Source organism: Staurois parvus, unplaced genomic scaffold, assembly GCF_062004578.1.
Source record: "Staurois parvus isolate SC_StPar_1 unplaced genomic scaffold, SC_StPar_1.0 ptg001365l, whole genome shotgun sequence".
Classification (NCBI taxonomy): domain Eukaryota; kingdom Metazoa; phylum Chordata; class Amphibia; order Anura; family Ranidae; genus Staurois; species Staurois parvus.
This window is the reverse complement of record NW_028319161.1, coordinates 333,010-350,230: the sequence shown is the minus strand read 5'-3', so window position 1 is coordinate 350,230 and position 17,221 is coordinate 333,010. Positions and strand designations below refer to the sequence as shown.

Here is a 17,221-nt window from a genome sequence, read left to right as displayed (position 1 = left end):
ATTTCATGGTTCTGAAATGTAAGGAGTGAAAACTATAGCATTGTGATGTTTTCTATCGCTAGTGTAAATTCCTATTTGTCCACTAGATGGCAGTAACACACCAGGTTTTGTACTGCATAGAATATACTTTAGCTGTAGGAAGTCACAAGTCACAGTTTCTAGGGGGACAATTTACAAAGTTACGCCCGCAGGACACAGTCCATAGAGGTCATGCGTAGTTCTTATTTTGTCTCCATTTCGGAGCCATTTTGCGGAGGACATTGCAGCCAATATGAATGGTTCTTTGGTCCTCTTACATATGGCGGTCGCCTTGGATCCTGGAGAACTCGCTGCCCCGGCAGTGCAGACATGTTTGGTTAGCCATGTGCAGGTTTGTCTTTCCTCTGGTGTTCGGTGTGAGAGGTGTCCAGGTGGAGGGATGGTGAGTGTAGTGGCTCCGGGGTGTAGGACATACAGAGTACAGAGGGTTATGGTGATTCTTATAGGTTGTCTGGATTATACAGCTGAGAAGAAAGGCTGGTGTACATGTGATAGAGGAAAGCCAGGGGCTGCCATGGCTGACCTCCTCCTACAATACACATCTCCTGGCTCTGGCTGGCTGCAGTACTTCCCAGATGACTGAGCTGAGAGAAGGATGAGGATGTCAGTGCGGCCCGCTCTCCTGTACAGATGAGTCAGGTTCATGGAAGAAAGATTCCAGGTCCCCGGAAGTGATCTAATGTGAGCGCCATCCTGTGTACTGTGAGCTCAGGACTGGCAATGATGATGCACCCTAAGGGTGGTGTGTCCATGACAACCTGGGCTCACAGGAAGTGGGCTGTATAATGCCAGCTGTCAATAAGGTGGTATTATCCCCAAACATGAAATATATTGCAGCTTACCATTCACTAGATGTGCTAAATTAGTCTTTTTTCCCCCTCTGTTTTCACCAGGTGATCTGGCCAGTAACACACCTCCTGTATTAGAGTGCCCCCACTCTGGATGAAGGAGCATAGGGGGCACGTTTGGGCACTTCCACTAGTTTCTATTAGGGAGCCTATATATCTAAATGGAAGCATTTTATTTTCCTGTGATTTATATTCCTAGAAATAACTGGATTGTGTAAACATGGAAGGGCGACCCGTTCCATCGGAACCAGTTTCATGTGAAAGGACTGTGCTGAAGAACCCCTCTGAGTATCAGTACCTGAAGATCCAGCTGTGAGTTGCTCAGGCACAATACACTAAATATAATTATAGATGAACTTGGCCATATTTGGATCCTAGTCTGAACCCAAGGAGCGAGCCTGCCAGGAAGCTGTCGCCTGTACTGGTCCAATCATCGGTGGCCGAGTAATTCCCTGCAGCTGCACATATACCAGGGGCGTGTATACATCTGGCTGTGGAGTGGGGAATGCCTTAGCTGCAGATGATTAGCCCAGTACAGGTAACAGTTCCTGATGGGCTTGCTGACCTGGGTTCAGGCTAGGATCCAACCACGCCCGTGTTCATCCCTAATTATAGGAGCTCTGTGTACTTACTGATATACTTGTGTTTGGTCTGCAGAGTATTTCAGCGTGAAGGTGTCAAGCTGACTGCAGCTCAGTACAAATCACTGATTGTGTCTGCTGTAAAGGAATTGCATGGAGAGGTAAGTACCGGTTGTGTCTGATCTTCATGGACTGTCCACTTTTATGGCTTCCAGTACCAGGATAGAAGACTGAGAATTTTTCTTCACATCCCTACATGACAAAATTGTTAATCTCCCATCACCATAACTTCCTATGCTCTTTAGTAAAAAAAAAGCACACAGCCGACTAGGCTGACACTGTTCACTGGTGTTCAGATGTAATTACATATAAAGCAGTCATGTGTGCAGGGATGGATCCGTGCCTATAGACACAGAGGGGTTGATTTACTGCAACTGAAGAGGACAAAATCTGGTGCAGCTCTGCATAGAGACCAATCGGCTTCCAGGGTTTTTGTCAAAGCTTAACTGAACAAGCTGAATTTAGAAGCTGATTGGCTACCGTGCACTGCTGCACCAGGTATTGCACTCTCCAGTTTTAGTAAATCAACCCCAGAATGTCCATGTCCTGGAGCGCACATCCATCCCGAACAGCAGATAACCACTCCATGTGCAATTACATGCAAACAGATACAGACCTTGTCAGCCTGTTATTGATTTATACAGGTTTCCTGCCCTTCCACTGCTGATTGGAACACCTGTGTTACCTCCGCAGAACTATGTTGGTCTGGGCAGTGTACGGCCCAAATCAGCTGTGTGCATGAGCCCATCATTGGAATTATTTTCACTTTTCTGATTTTAGTATTTTTTTTTAATTGATTTCAAGCATACAGCATAGCAGCCACGTTTCCATGGATCTAGTAGTGCATAGTCTCAGTGCAGTGTGTGTAGGGCTCTGTTCACGCCTATGCAGGTGTTTCTGTATTTTGGTGCATCACATTTAGGGTATACATTCATTTTGTTTGGCTTCTCATGTGCGAAAGTTGACTTTTTTTCCCCTTAATCCCACTGCACCAAAACACATCACACACATTTTAGCAAGGTGTGTTGGGGTGTCGCTATGTGCCTGCAAAAAGGATGCACGCTTTTTGTTCATTGCGGGAATTCATGTGATTTTTTTTCATGCATTACCACATCACACAAATGTGAACTTAGCTTTACAGTTGTATTCAGTGCAAGACTATCATTCAGTTGGAATGATTCACGACAACTGATTCTGTTTGTGAATAATTGTCTTTATCCCTTTGGTTCTTCAATGTGGATGCTAATCAGTAAACCACTCTATCAGAGGCCACCCTATCTGTACATGAAAAAAAAGCATAAAAATGTGGCACAGCAGGCACAACACATGTAAATATGTGAACTCATAGTAAAAATGGTCCTCTTAACAATTGAAGTGGTTGTAAACCCTTAGGGCCAGTTCACACTACATGCATTTCAGTTGCTTTTTTTCTGCCTCCACATTACACAGAAAGTAGGTTATATGGTTGTCAATGTCATAGTTCACATCAGTGCTTGCAGTTCCAGTTGCAGAAAAAAAGTAGAACAGATTGCATTTTTCCTGCACAGAACTGTATTGGAACGCAGTAAAACGCACTGGAATGCACCAAAAGTGCACTGAATTGCACATGTCCCTATTTAAATTGAAGAGAAAAAAGGGTGAAAAAGCGCATCTGGACTGCGTTTCTATGGTGTGAATTGGCCCTTTCACATACCCCAGTGAAGTGACTAGCCTCAGGTGATACACAGAGATGAAACAAATCCTCCTTCATAAGTTGGACCTGTTTATCTACAGCTATCTGTCCTCTAAATCCATTCAAAGTGCAGAATTTACACAGGATCTCTCAGCTCTGAATTACAGGGGTCGGGGAGCTGAAGTTACACTCAGTGAGAAGCGTTTCCAAAGCCGATTAGAGGGAAGGGACACACACCCTCCTTCACACAGCACACAGGAACATTGCCAAGGCTGTCAGTTACAGGATGTGCCCTCTCCTGTCATCTTTTTTCTCTTGGGGTCAGGAAAACTTGTCACAAGTGACTGCAGATAGAGGAACAAGGCAGCAAAAAGAAATTACGCTTAGTGCCCTGGGTGATACAAATACACAATATAGAAGGATATATGTTGTTCATATTTCATGTCAGAGGTTTACAACCACTTTAACTCAAATTGAGAACTGCCTGAGGGTGCATTGTAGTTTCCTTTTTAACTGATTGTGACATGCAGAATACTCCATTGTTACCTGTGATTTTATCTTATTTTTCTGTGATTGGTTATAATTGCCTGTCTCATTATTAACTGGTGTAAAGAGCAACTAATAGACAGACACTAAGGACTCATTTTCTGTGCGTGAATCCACCTCAGAGCTGCATGTAGGCAGCTCATAGAAGTGGATTCACACGCAGTAGCTGCACGAACACAGAACCTGTGCATTCGGATCCATGCACCTGCTTGCATGTGAAATTATGACATGTGATTGTGTCTGTGAAGCCGCTGCACGTGCATCCACCTCTGTGGGCTGTCTGTATGAAGTTCCAAGTTGGATAACACGCAGCAGGCAGCAGCTTAGATCGGAGGATGGGTCTGATCTAGGGTTGCCACCTCATCCTTTTAAACCCGAACACTTATTAATTACACCGGTTCTGAGGCTTATTTAATGCAGACAAGGCACTATGTGAGTTTAATTGCCTCCTTAATCAGCCACAGAACCTGTGTAATTAATAAGTGTTTGGGTTTATACGGATGAGGTCTGATCACTCGTATGAATGAGCCCCTATGAATAAAATATTTCATCCCTGGCCATAATATGTAAAGCCAACACTTTTTGTTTTGGAAAGAGTATCAAGAGCTAAAACCCCTTTGCAGTTATTTTGCTGCATTTGCTCATCTGGGGACATTACTTCCTGTCCTGGAAATGCAACAGAAAGTGAGAGGAAATCCATTTCAGGGAACAGAAATTCCATTTAGAAATTTGCCACAGGAACAGCTGTCCCCATTGGAAGACTTTTCCTCACCTCTTTCTCTGGAGACAACACTTACATTTTGGATTTTTGCTCATTTATTGTCATGACAGAGGGGTGAATCTACCTATCATAGTCAGAGACCTCAATAAAAACATGACAGAGGTTTTAACTTTTCCCTACACTAGCTAAAAAAAATCCTTTATATACAGTTTAGTTCATGACAATTTCTGCTATTCAGTCCACTGAGTTATCCTTTTCTTTGTGTTTTTGTTTCTAGGTGGGAGCCTCTTGTCCCTTGGACTTGTTAAAATATGATGATAAGACGTTGTGTGCAATATTGAGAATCAACAGCAGGTATGTGAAGAACGTGTAAAGGAAGTGTGTGTGTATGTATGTATGTATGTGTAAGGTATTTGCTAAGAGGCATGGCGAGTGTTTTTCAGATCTAATTTGTTGCCACATGTTTCTGAAAAATGAAGAAAGAAAACAAAACATTTTCTTTTTTTTTCAAAACCCTGGTGACAAACATTTTATCTGTAAAATACTCCCCATGCCTCTTATCAAATTCCTTGGGTGTCTACTTTCCAAAAGGGGTCATTTGTACTATGAGGAAATATGCCCTTTGAAAGCCTGGAGGTGGTCATTGGTTTTTGGGGGCATGTATGTAGCTAGGCTGCCAAAATGTCTCTCACATGTGGTATGGCCATACTTGTAAGAAGTAGAATAATGTGTTTTGGGGTGTTATTCCACATATACCCATGGCATGTGCGAGCAATATATCATTAAAGTGACAACTTTGTGTACAAAAAAAAAGTCATATTAAAACCACTTCCAGTCCGGGCACTTTTACCCCCTTCCTGTCCAGGCCAATTTTCAGCTTTCAGCGCTATCACACTTTGAATGACAATTGTGCGGTCATGCAACACTGTACCCATATGAATTTTTTAGCATTTTTTTGAGACAGATAAAGCTTTATTTTGATGGTATTTATTCACCGCTCGGATTTTTATTTTTTTTGCTATGTAAATGAAAATGTCCAAAAATTTTGAAAAAAATTGTTTTTCTTATAAAATTTTGCAAATAAATATTTCATAATAAATCTTGACCAAAATTTATTCCATTATCTCTTTAGTAAAAAAAAAAAACCCAAATTAGTCTATAACCAAAAATTATAATGTTTAAACATTTTTTTTTTTACATTTTTATTTTATTTTCTTATATTTATTTTTATATACATACTGTCACCCTAGCAGTACAGTGTCAACATGGTGACACTGTACTACTTGTGTGTGTGGGGGGGGGGGGTGATGAAGATTATTTTTTTTTTATTTTATTTTACACTGATTGCTTTTACACCCATAAAGGCTGTAAAAGCAAACATTTCTCCTTCTCTCTGGCTGCATTGTTGCAGCCATTGAGAACTACTGTGTGAGCTGTGATTGATCACAGCTTGTCACATGGTACAAGGCTGTTGTGAATAGCCTTGTACCATGTGACCTCTGTGATCATTCATAGATTTCACACATAGTAAGCAGAGGTGTCAGAAATTACATCTTGCTTACTACTCTCCATGTGATTACTGATTGGCCAATCAGTGATCACATGATCGGGACCTTGCACAGAGGTCCCGTCTGACGATCGGTATTCCACTGTACCCGGAGGACACAGCGGGCACCGGGTTGCAGTGCTGCGCGCTCCCAGGGAGCGGGCACAAGCAGGGGGCAGGGAGGCTGTTTATAAATGGCCACCTGACCCTGCACTGCCACCGTCCAGACGTTTATATACAACAGCTGGACAGGAGGTGGTTATTATGGGAGGTAGAGGGCACTATTTTGGTTAGGCAATCTACAGCTGGCTGGAAATTTGGGAGGAGGGAGGCCATCACCCAGTGGTTGGGAACCACTTCCCAGGTGAGTCAAAGTACCCGTAGTACTTTGTCCCATGTTTTAGGTGCTTTTTAACCTTAGTTATGAGGTCCGACCTACCCCTCCTTCTTTCCTGCCGCAGCCGAATAAACAAAAGCTAGAAAAGAGATGATTGATTCATTGCTGCAGCTTGTCTCGGCTATCAGTACTTTCCATTGGTTGAGAATTTCTGCCATAGGGGATAGATCTGTAAACTAAAATTCTAAAGATGGATGTTTTTTATAAAGCAAGCACATAGGATCATACATTTGCAATTTTTTTCAAAAGGTCTTATACTATTTGCAAAACTAAACGCATACAGTGGGGAAAATAATTCTTTGATCCCCTGCAGATATTTGACGTTTGGCCACTTACAAAGAAATGGTCTATAATTTTTATTATGGGTGTGTTTTAAATGATAGAGACAGAATATCAATAAAAAAAAACCAGAAAAATCACATGATACAAATGTTATAAATTGAGCTGCAGTTCAGCGAGTAAAATAACTATTTGATCCCCAAGCAAAACATGACTTAGTACTTGGTGGAGAAACCCTTGTTGGCAAGCACATTGAGGTAAGATGTTTCTTTTAGTTGGTTACCAGGTTTGCACACATCTCGGGAGGAATTTTGATCCACTCTTCTTTACAGATCTTCTCTTCAGGTTTCATGGCTGTCGCTTGGCAACTTGAAGTTTCAGCTCCCTCCAAAAATGTTCTGTAGGATTGAGGTCTGGAGTCTGGCTAGGCCACTCCATGACCTTAATGTGCTTCTTCTTGAGCCACTTAATGCAGCAAAGTCAACCTGTATCTTTAGTAGAGAAATGTCCCCTAAAGCATAATGTTTCTACCTCTGTGCTTGACTGTAGGGACGGTGTTCTTGGGGTCACAGTCAGCATTTTTCTTCCTCCAAACACCGCAAATTGAGTTAATGGCAAAAGAGCTCAATTTTGGTCTCATCTGACCACAGTACTTTGTCCCAATCCTTCTCTGAATCATTTAGATGTTCATTGGCAAACTTCAGACAGGCCTGTACATGTGTCTTCTTAAGGAGGGGGACCTTGCGGGGACTGCAGGATTTCATTACGGCGTATTGTGTTACCAATGGTTTGTCTGGTGACTGTGGTCCCAACTGCCTTGAGATCATTCACAAGCTCCTCCCATATAGGTCTGGGCTGATCCCTCACTTTTTTCATGATCATCCTTACCCCATGAGGTGAAAGCTTGCATGGAGCTCCACACTGAGGGCGATTGATAGTTATTTTGTATTTCTTCCATTTGTGAATAATTGCTCCAACAGTAGTATCCTTCTCACCAAGCTTCTTGCTAATGGTCTTGTAGCCCATTCCAGCCTTGCGCAGCTCTACAATCTTTTCCCTGATGTCCTTTGACAGCTCTTTAGGTTTAATGGTGAGTTTGAATGGAAGAAAGAGATTCTGTGGACAGGTGTCTTTTATACACATAACAAGTTGTCGTTGGGAGTGCCTTCTTAAATTGACATGACTGGCTATGTGCTCATGTGGTACACAGATTAGTCTGTGGGATCCAGAATTATTGTTGGTCGGTAGGGGATCAAATACTTATTTTACTCACTGAATTGCAACTCAATTTATAACGTTTTGTATCATGTGTTTTTTCTGGAATTTTGGTTGATATTTTGCCTGTATCTTTTAAAACACACCTACGATAAAAGCTATAGACCCTTCATTTCTTTGTAAGTGGGCAAACCTAAAAATTCTGCAGAGGATCAAATACTTATTTTCCTCACTGTATGTAAACAAACCTCTAATTGCAGATGAGTAAGTTAGGAGACTGCTTTAATGCAAAGAGGTAGGATTAGAATCGTTTTCCCAACATTTAAAAATTGCACAATCCAAGGGGGTCTCGTCTTTCATTGAAAAGGAGTCTTTACATACTAAGCATGAGATCTTATCTATGGAGAATTGTGTGATTAGTTTAAAGTTCTGTACTTGCTAGCAGCACACTATTGTAAATGTATTTTCAGAACTCCATATTATGTATTGTCAATGGTTTATTGCATGTCTGATTAAGTTGACATTCTTTTCTTGCAGTGGATTTGTGAAGCAGAACCAGGAGTGCTCTTTGCGTGTTTTACAGGTAAACCTATCTGACAAGCTGTCACTGTACAGAACAATAACACTGGGTTTTCATGCAGGTCTGAGATCAGAAGCTCCTGCCAGTGAACTTTCTAACTGGACAGACTTGTTCTGTGATCCTTCTGAGCTTCTGGAATGGAAACAAAACCTAACACACCACAGATTTATTGTTACTGTTCAAGTTCATGTTTGCAAGAAAGCATACCTGGTATTTATATGCAGCTATAAAGTAGCATTTAAATATTAAGGGATCAGTCCATCACAAACATATCAGGTTTTTTTTTTTTTTTTCATCATAGAATGCCAGGGCTGAACAAATCCCAGGAACCAGGTAGACAATGTCTCTAACCTTTTGAGGTCCACTCTAGTTAGTGTATCTGGCTCCTGGGTTAGACAGACTGGAATTCATCTACATTTGTTCACCCCTGCAGTATGCATTATATTGCATCCTGGCATGACAGGTCTCAAAAGCATATAAAATTACATATAAAACTATAAACGCAAGCAGTGTTTATAAAATATACAAACATATTGATTCATGTTGATTATTAAATAAAGTATTATTTTTTCTCTATATATATAGGTTTCTCCCTTCTTGTTGGCACTGGCAGGTAACAGCAGAGAACTAGTCCTTGACTAGCTATTTTGAAAAATGTTCCGCAACTTGGTCACCCGAGGAACAATACTTGGTATTTCCAGCTGTCCATTATCATCATACAAATGGTACAACTTTGCATTGTGGCGGCCTTTACACCTGCGGGTTGGTGATAGTGCTGAGCTCCTTAGGATCTTCACTCAGAAGGACGTCGCCCTGTTCTCTGAACTTACTGGGGATACGAACCCACTGCACCTGGATGAGGAGTTTGCCAAGAAGACAAGATTTGGGAAACCTGTTGTTCATGGTGTTCTACTCAATGGCCTAGTGTCTGCGGTCCTGGGCACTAAACTACCTGGGGGAGGCTGTGTGCTTCTCTCCCAGGACATTCACTTTCCAGCTCCATTACATGCTGGGGAAGAGGTTGTAGCAAGAGCACAGATTACATCTCTAAAGAAATCCTTGGCTTTTATTAGAGTATCTTGTGTTGCAACGCAAAGCGGACAGACTGTAATGGAGGGGACAGTAAAAGCTCTTGTGCCTGAAGACTGATTCTGTAGTTCAACAGCAAAGAAGGAAAAAAGCTGAAATGTGTCCATTCTGTTCAAAACCATATCTTGCCTAGGCATAGAGTGTTGTGATGGCAGACTTTGCGTCAACATTTTGGAAACAATATTTTTTACTTTCTGCTCTAAACCATATCCAATAAAAAAAAAAAATTCACGTAAAAAAAAGTCAAGTTTGTTCAGAAATTTAGGCCAAAATGTATTCTGCTACATATTTTTGTAAAAATACCAATAAGTGTACAGTTGCAAGAAAAAGTATGTGAACCCCTTGGGATTACGTGGAGTTTTGCATGAGTTGGGCATAAAATGTGCTCTGAACGTCATCTAAGTCACAACAATAGAAGAACACAGTCTGCTGAACATAATACTACACAAACATTAGATGTTGCCATGGTTTAATTGCACATAACATTTATTTTATGTCCTGTCTTTTTAGCACACTACACTTTTTGTGAATGAGTATCGGTACTATGTACCTCATGCACATGGGGGGGCCGGGATCTGGGGGCCCCCTTGTTAAAGGGGGATTCCAGATTCCGATAAGCCCCCTGCCCGCAGGCCCCCACAACCATGCCCCTTTGACAGAAGCTGGTCGATTGGCTGGCTTCTGTCAGACGGGCTGCCATACACACAGGCCGAATGTCGGCCAGTTTCTATTGAACCGGCCAATGCCACCTGACATTCGGCCCGTGTGTACAAGGCTTTGCCTAGGTACAGTGGCTAAGAAATGAAGGTTCAGCACGGAGACAACTTTGGAATATGTAGTTCTTTAATTTCTTATAATTCTTGGCTGTGCTGATTTGTTTCAAGTTTCTGTAAATTGGATTTATTAGGCTCATGCACACTGGGTGTTTTAATAATGCTGGTATGTAAAGTCATGTTTAAAAACGTTTTTTAGCGTTTAGTGGCATTTTGCTGTATTTTTTCGTGTTTGCATTTTTTTTAGAGGTTTTTTTTACCGCGCAAAAAATTTTTTGTGGTAAAAAAAAAAGTCCAAAAACGCTGGTTTACCACGATTTACTATTTTTCAGCGTTAAAGCGTTTTTATAGCTAAAAAACTCTTCTAGAAACCAACTAGTTCTGAGGGGTTTTCCAGCCAAAAAACACCTCTGCCAGACAACATTGATTTACAGTCTATTCGTGCATGGACACATAGGATAACATGCTGGGGGTTTACTGGCTGTAGAAAAAAACCCTCAAAGCCAAAAACAGCCGCTGTAAAACGTCCAATGTGCATGAGGACTAAAAGATAACGATTCACAATACAATGTACAGTGAGGAACAGAAGTATTTGAACACCCTGCGATTTTGCAAGTTCTCCCACTTAGAAATCATGGAGGGGTCTGAAATTCACATTGTAGGTGCATTCCCACTCTGAGAGACAGAATTTAAAAAAAAATTCAGGAAATCGCATTGTATGATTTTTATGATTGTATGTGATTTTCTGAATTTTTTTTTTTTAAATTCTGTCTCTGAGTGGGAATGCACCTACAATGTAAATTTCAGACCCCTCCATGATTTCTAAGTGGTAGAACTTTCAAAATCGCAGGGTGTTCAAATATTTCTGTAAGTCAATAAAAATACAGAACAATTGGAAATTAAATGTGCCCAAGTAAGGAATATAAGAATAAATCTAGTGTGGAGTAATAGTGTTGTTTTTTTTAATGCTGGATGATTGCTCTGAGAATTAGCTGTTCATGATTCTTCTGTCATAAAAATTATATGTCTGCCCATTCATTTCATGTTCTACAGAACTATAGACACCTGCGCTGATTCTCTGCACACAGATGTATGGATATTGGAAGAAGTGCTGTACTGTCACTGCTGAATTTCACACTAAAGTCTGTTTCCTCTCTTTCCGCACAAGGTCTAAGGACCATGGACCTGGATGTACTGAATATGTTCCTAATAGCTGGAGGTACTTTGCTGATCCCGATTTTGGCTTTTGTGACTTCCTTTTTCCTGTGGCCCGCCGCTCTCATCAAGATTTATTATTGGTAAGGCTGCGCTATTGAATGTGAGATGAAAATGCACGCACTGTAATATAGGACACTAGTATATGGTACCTGGAGCCCAAAAGTAGTGATTCTGATGATTACAAACGCCCACTGGTGACTGTTCTCTTAAAGGCTGAACTCCAGGAAACTTGAAATCATCCCTTGTAGCACACTGCAAAGGTTCAAGTAGAACTACAGGCAACACTATTTTACATTTTAGATAGAGTAAGGGAGGTTATTAACCCCTCTCAGTTTATTTTTTGCCATCTGTGTCCCATTGAGGAGATTTCCCTTCACTTCTTGTCCCATTGTCAGACAGGAAGTGATCGGAAATCCCTGCAAATTAAAGGAATTCCTTGGGGACGTCCAGGTCACCAGAACTAATGTCCCCATTGGAAGATTTCCCCTCTATTCCTTTTCTGGGGACAGCCCAAAATTAACCCCTCTCAGTTTATTTTATGCCATCTGTGTCCCATTGGGGAGATTTCCCTTCACTTCTTGTCCCATTGTCAAACAAGAAGTGATTGGAAATCCCTGCAAATTAAGGGAATTCCTTGGGGACTTCCAGGTCACCAGAACTAATGTCCCCATTGGAAGATTTCCCCTCTGTTACTTTTCTGGGGACAGCCCAAAATTTGAGATTTTCTTGTACTTTCACTGATAAACCGAACAAACAGAGAAGGTGAATCTCCCTAACTGGGACACAGACTTCAATAGAAAACTGACAGGGGTTCTAATCCCTCTCCACTCTATGCAAAAACTAAAAGAAGGTTTGCCTAGTTATACTTTAACTGTTTGTTTATGTCTAGGGGGTTGTTAAAGCAGTTTTACCTACCCGACCCTCTGCTCCTGCAGGCTCCTAAGCACTGCTAGACCAGTCCCCACAGCCTCTTCTCCCTGCACTCTTTTAACCTGGATCTCCTCCCTGTCTATGTACAATGATGTACTTGTCTGTTTTTTATACTATGCTTTCATTCTTAAATATATGAAAATCAAAACGTTAGCTGTTTGGAGTGCTGCCTACTATTTATTTATGGAAGTATGATTCCTGGGTCTTTCTTGAGGAAAACCAATCTGTGGTTCTATGGAATTAACCCTTTATGCACTGAGGTTGTGATTTGGATGTGCATTAGGTTACCTTTTGTTTTACACAACCACATGGTTGCCCTTTGCATGGTATAAACTAAGCTAAAGTTCCTGGGAGCCAGGACTCAGGATGTCGAGAACCACAATAAACATGGTCAGGGGGCTGACCCCAGGGATTGACTCCCCATACCTTGATCTGCACTGTGTCTCTATATCGAGGCATATGATGATTCTGTATACTATTCTTATGTTATTTCTGCCTGTCAATATTTTGCCATATGTTGTGCCCATTCTGAAGCCCATCACTCTGAAACAAACTGCCAAGAGACTAACCGGAATCTCCTTGATAATTAACTACCAAATGAGTATTTATTTTAACAGATTTAACAGTTTGACAAGATCAATGTACAGTCATAGGCATAGTTCTCATTATAGCTCAGCCCTAAAATTGATTTGATTTCATTAAAGTGTTACTAAACCCACAACAGTAAAATCAGTCTGTATATGCAGTAAAGCATGCTTGTTATACTCACTGTGGAACCTAAGGGGTTAATCCTCCGCATTGTGTAAAAAGGCCCTTTGACCCTTTCTTCTCTGTTCCTCCTCTTTTTCAAGCAACCTGCTCTTATCTCCTGAGAAGACAGACATTTTGCACATGCTCAATTTGGTGTGTATTGCTAGAGAGGTTTTTTTTTTTTTTTGGGAGAGTGCATGTGATCAGCACAGGGCCAATCAGCACAGGTCAGGGGTTTTGCATCCTCCTAGAGCAGAATGAAAACTCCTACAAGCTTTAACATGTGCTCGGCTGGACACTGCTGGAAGTCACAAGACTGCTGTAACTGCTGATGAGAAAAGGTATTTAGCAGTTTATATTCACTAAAATGGTTGCACTTCCATGTGATGTGTACTGTGGAAGACCAGAAATAGTGAATGCGGGGTCCTGGGTTTATTAACACTTACAGGAAACTGTGAATGAATGATGTGGCTATTTGGGCGGAGCCCCACATAGCCTTGCTAATTTTAAAAAGTGACAGCGGGTGCAGGGAGTGGATCCCCTGCCAGATGTCACATGGAGGGAGTGGATGGGGGGAAAGAAGGTGCAGGAGCTGGAACATGCTACATGTTCCACCTTAAAAACTTGACCTATACTAAACTTCTCCTACAAGCTTTAGCTAGTGCTTGGCTGGACACTGATAGAAGTCACAAGACTGCTCTCACTGCTGAGAAAAGGTATTTAGCAGTTTATATTTACTAAAATAATTGCATTTCCATGTTCTGTGTACTGTGGGAGACCGGATATAGTGGATGCGGGGTCCTGGGTTTAGTAACACTTTAATTTGTCTGATTGTGATTTCCAGTGCTGACACGTGTTCTTTGTTTCAGGTACTGGCGCAGGGCCTTGGGAATGCAAGTAAAATTTGCCAACTATGGAAACTACAGATTCTGCTACACATGTTGAGGTAGACCGGGGCCCAAACCATCCATCCTTATGTTACATGGATTTTCTGCCCATAAGGACATGTGGCTGGCTATAGCCAAGGTGAGAGAGGACATTAACCTTGTTTATTGGAATATTTAATTGCTCATAGCTATATATTGGAAGTGAGTTGATTGAAAAAAAAAAAAAACCTGATAAACCATATGTGAAGCAGAAGTGGACCAGTTCCCTATATTCAGGGCTTTATTCATCGTAATGGTACTTGCAGGCCAGTGCCTAGAGTAGCATGGTAAGGGGTGCAGAACCAATCCTCAAAATTAGGAGAGGAGTCCTAAGGCTCAATATAGTTCAAGAAACATTTTTTCCTTCTCCTATTTGGTGCCTAGCTATATGAAGTGCTGGTGACTATACAAAGTTCCAGCAGTTCCTAGTGGTGAAGGAGATTGCCAGCACCCTCATGTCTCTACCATATTTCTGCTGGCTGTCGAGCCAGATAATAGTAGGATTGGGTGTAGAGATGTTGTGTGAGGAAGGGGCCCAGCTCTGACACTACGTAGAGGTGTTGAAGCTCTTCCCTTTTAGAAGAGACCAATTCAGGTGTAGAGGGGTAAATGAAAGCTGCTGCAGTTATATTTCCTTGTGCATAGGACATGAAAACAAGGCTAAGTGACTCCACTATGCAAGAAAACATAGGAACTGGGTGCAGAAAAATGTCAGTCGGTGCTCTGGACTGATGAATCAAAATTTGAAATATTTGGCTGTAGCAGGCAGCAGTTTGCTTGTGAAGAGCTGGAGAGCAGTGCAATGAGTGTCTGCAGGCAACTGTGAAGCATGGTGGAGGATCCTTGCAAGTTTGGGGCTGCCTGTCTGCAAATAGAGTTGGAGAATTGGTCAGGACCAATGGTGTCCTTAATGCTGAAAAATACAAGCAGATACTTCTCTATCATGCCATACCATCGGGGATGCGTATGATTGGCCCCAAATGTATTCTACAGCAGGTCAACAACCCCAGACATACAGCTAATGTCATTAAGAACTACCATCAGTGTAAAGAAGAACAAAGTGTAAAGAGTCCTGGAAGTGATGGTTTGGCCCCCACAGAGCCCTGATCTCAACATCATGGAGTCTGTTTGGGATTACATGAAGAGACAGAAGGATTTGAGGCAGCCTACATCCACAGAAGATCTGAGGTTAGTTCTCCAAGATGTTTGGAACAACCTACCTGCCGAGGTCCTTCAAAAACAAGAGTACAAGTGCACCTATTACTATTATACAGGATTTCTAAAGCACCAACAGTTTTTGCAGCGCTTTGCAAAATTAAGGCAGACATTACAGTTCTAATACAATTTGGTACCAGAAGAAACAGAGGGCCCTTCTTGTTAGAGCGTACAACCTAGAAGAATTGATGCTGTTTTGAAGGCAAAGTGTGGTCACACCAAACTTTTGTTTGGTTTGGATTTCTCTTCTGCTCATTTACTTTCCATTTTGATAAGTGGAACTAACACTTTTTCTGAAATAATTCTTATTTTACAATATTTCTTACACCTGCCTATGACTTATGCACAGTACTGTATATATACTGTATATTGCTGATGTGAATATAGTCCGTTTAGAAATGCTGTTTATTTACAGTTCCTTCCTAAGAACTTGCATCTGATTTGTGTGGATCTACCCGGTCATGAAGGTACCACGCGCTCACCCTTCGATGACTACTCCGTCATCGGACAGGTGAACCGGATACACCAGGTACTTGCTTATACTATGTTATGTCTGTAAATGGAATAGGGTGAATTAACTAATAATGATTGGGGTGGATGGAGGGGGTGTTTCATGTTGTTTTAGGTTATAAGATTTTGGAACATTCTTATATTCTGAGATTATATTTTACTGTTCATCTTGAAAGTATAAAGGCCATTGTACCCAAAACACATACCGTATTTTTCGCTCCACAAGACGCACTTTTTCCCCCTCAAAAATGGGGGGAAATGTGTGTGCGTCTTATGGAGCGAATATGGAGCGGCTGGCCTGGTATTCCCGCCGCTGCTGTGTCAGAATACCGGGCCGGCCGCTTGGCTCTACTGTGCAGAAGAACCCGCTCCTTGGTCCTACCTGTCCCGCGGTCCAGTGGTGTTCCGCTTTCACCGGCCGTCTTCTCTCCCTCACGCCGGCATCTTCAGTGCCGGCACCCGGCTGTAACAGCTTGCGCTTCACAGCCGGGTGCCCACTGTGCATGCGTGAGAAGCGCTGCACTTTCTGAATGGCCCCATAGTCTTCAGGGACCTATCGCATGTCCCACAATACTACGGGGAGGGAGGGGGGAGGACATCTACACGGAAGTAGTAGTGGGTACCTGTCAAATTCGGGTACCCGCCCCCCCCCCCCTCCCCAAAGGTCTGCAGTCTCTGGTCATCTCCTGTACTGTATCCACAGTCTCTGGTCATCTCCTGTACTGTGTCCGCAGTCTCTGGTCATCTCCTGTACTATGTCCGCAGTCTCTGGTCATCTCCTGTACTATGTCCGCAGTCTCTGGTCATCTCCTGTACTATGTCCGCAGTCTCTGGTCATCTCCTGTACTATGTCCGCAGTCTCTGGTCATCCCCTGTAGTACGTCCGCAGTCTCTGGTCATCTCCTGTAGTACGTCCACAGTCTTTGGTCATCTCCTGTAGTATGTCCGCAGTCTCTGGTCATCTCCTGTAGTATGTCCGCATTCTCTGGTCATCTCCTGTAGTACGTCCGCAGTCTCTGGTCATCTCCTGTAGTACGTCCGCAGTCTCTGGTCATCTCCTGTAGTACGTCTGCAGTCTCTGGTCATCTCCTTTACTATGTTCACAGTCTCTAGTCATCTCCTGTAGTATGTCCGCAGTCTCTGGTCATCTCCTGTAGTATGTCCGCAGTCTCTGGTCATCTCCTTTTACTATGTCCGCAGTCTCTGATCATCTCCTGTACTGTGTCTGCAGTCTCTGGTCATCTCCTGTACTATGTCTGCAGTCCATTGGTTCAGAATATTTTTTTTCTTGTTTTCCTCCTCTGTTTTCCCTCTTCTATGCAAAAA

The 17,221-nt window shown here is 42.2% G+C and overlaps 3 protein-coding genes across 5 annotated transcripts in view; all 3 read left to right on the top strand.

Moving 5' to 3' along the window:
- The first annotated feature begins 244 nt into the window (after nt 1–244).
- LOC149436379 (ribonuclease P protein subunit p14-like) lies at nt 245–9,208 on the top strand. 3 transcript variants are annotated; one of them, XM_089661672.1, is made up of 6 exons: nt 245–370; nt 1,087–1,199; nt 1,545–1,629; nt 4,745–4,821; nt 8,442–8,487; nt 9,070–9,208. In XM_089661672.1, exons 2-6 carry the CDS (start codon nt 1,108–1,110, stop codon nt 9,124–9,126), a joined length of 357 nt encoding a protein of 118 aa, XP_089517798.1. In that variant the 5' UTR covers nt 245–370; nt 1,087–1,107; the 3' UTR covers nt 9,127–9,208. The 3 variants fall into 3 exon arrangements, with proteins under 3 accessions (XP_089517798.1, XP_089517796.1, XP_089517797.1); XM_089661670.1 differs by having other exon boundaries at nt 334–421; XM_089661671.1 differs by lacking the exon at nt 245–370 and adding an exon at nt 438–720.
- On the top strand, nt 9,139–9,815 carry LOC149436378 (hydroxyacyl-thioester dehydratase type 2, mitochondrial-like). The gene has a single exon (XM_089661669.1). The coding sequence runs from the start codon at nt 9,139–9,141 to the stop codon at nt 9,631–9,633; it is 495 nt and encodes a 164-aa protein (XP_089517795.1). The 3' UTR covers nt 9,634–9,815.
- Nucleotides 9,816–11,156: 1,341 nt separating this feature from the next.
- Nucleotides 11,157–17,221, top strand: part of LOC149436377 (monoacylglycerol lipase abhd6-A-like) — a 30,649-nt gene continuing 24,584 nt past the window's right edge. The window contains 3 exon segments of the mRNA XM_089661668.1: nt 11,157–11,644; nt 14,114–14,270; nt 15,801–15,914. Of these exon segments, the coding sequence (XP_089517794.1) occupies nt 11,439–11,644; nt 14,114–14,270; nt 15,801–15,914 (477 nt within the window). The 5' untranslated portion in view covers nt 11,157–11,438.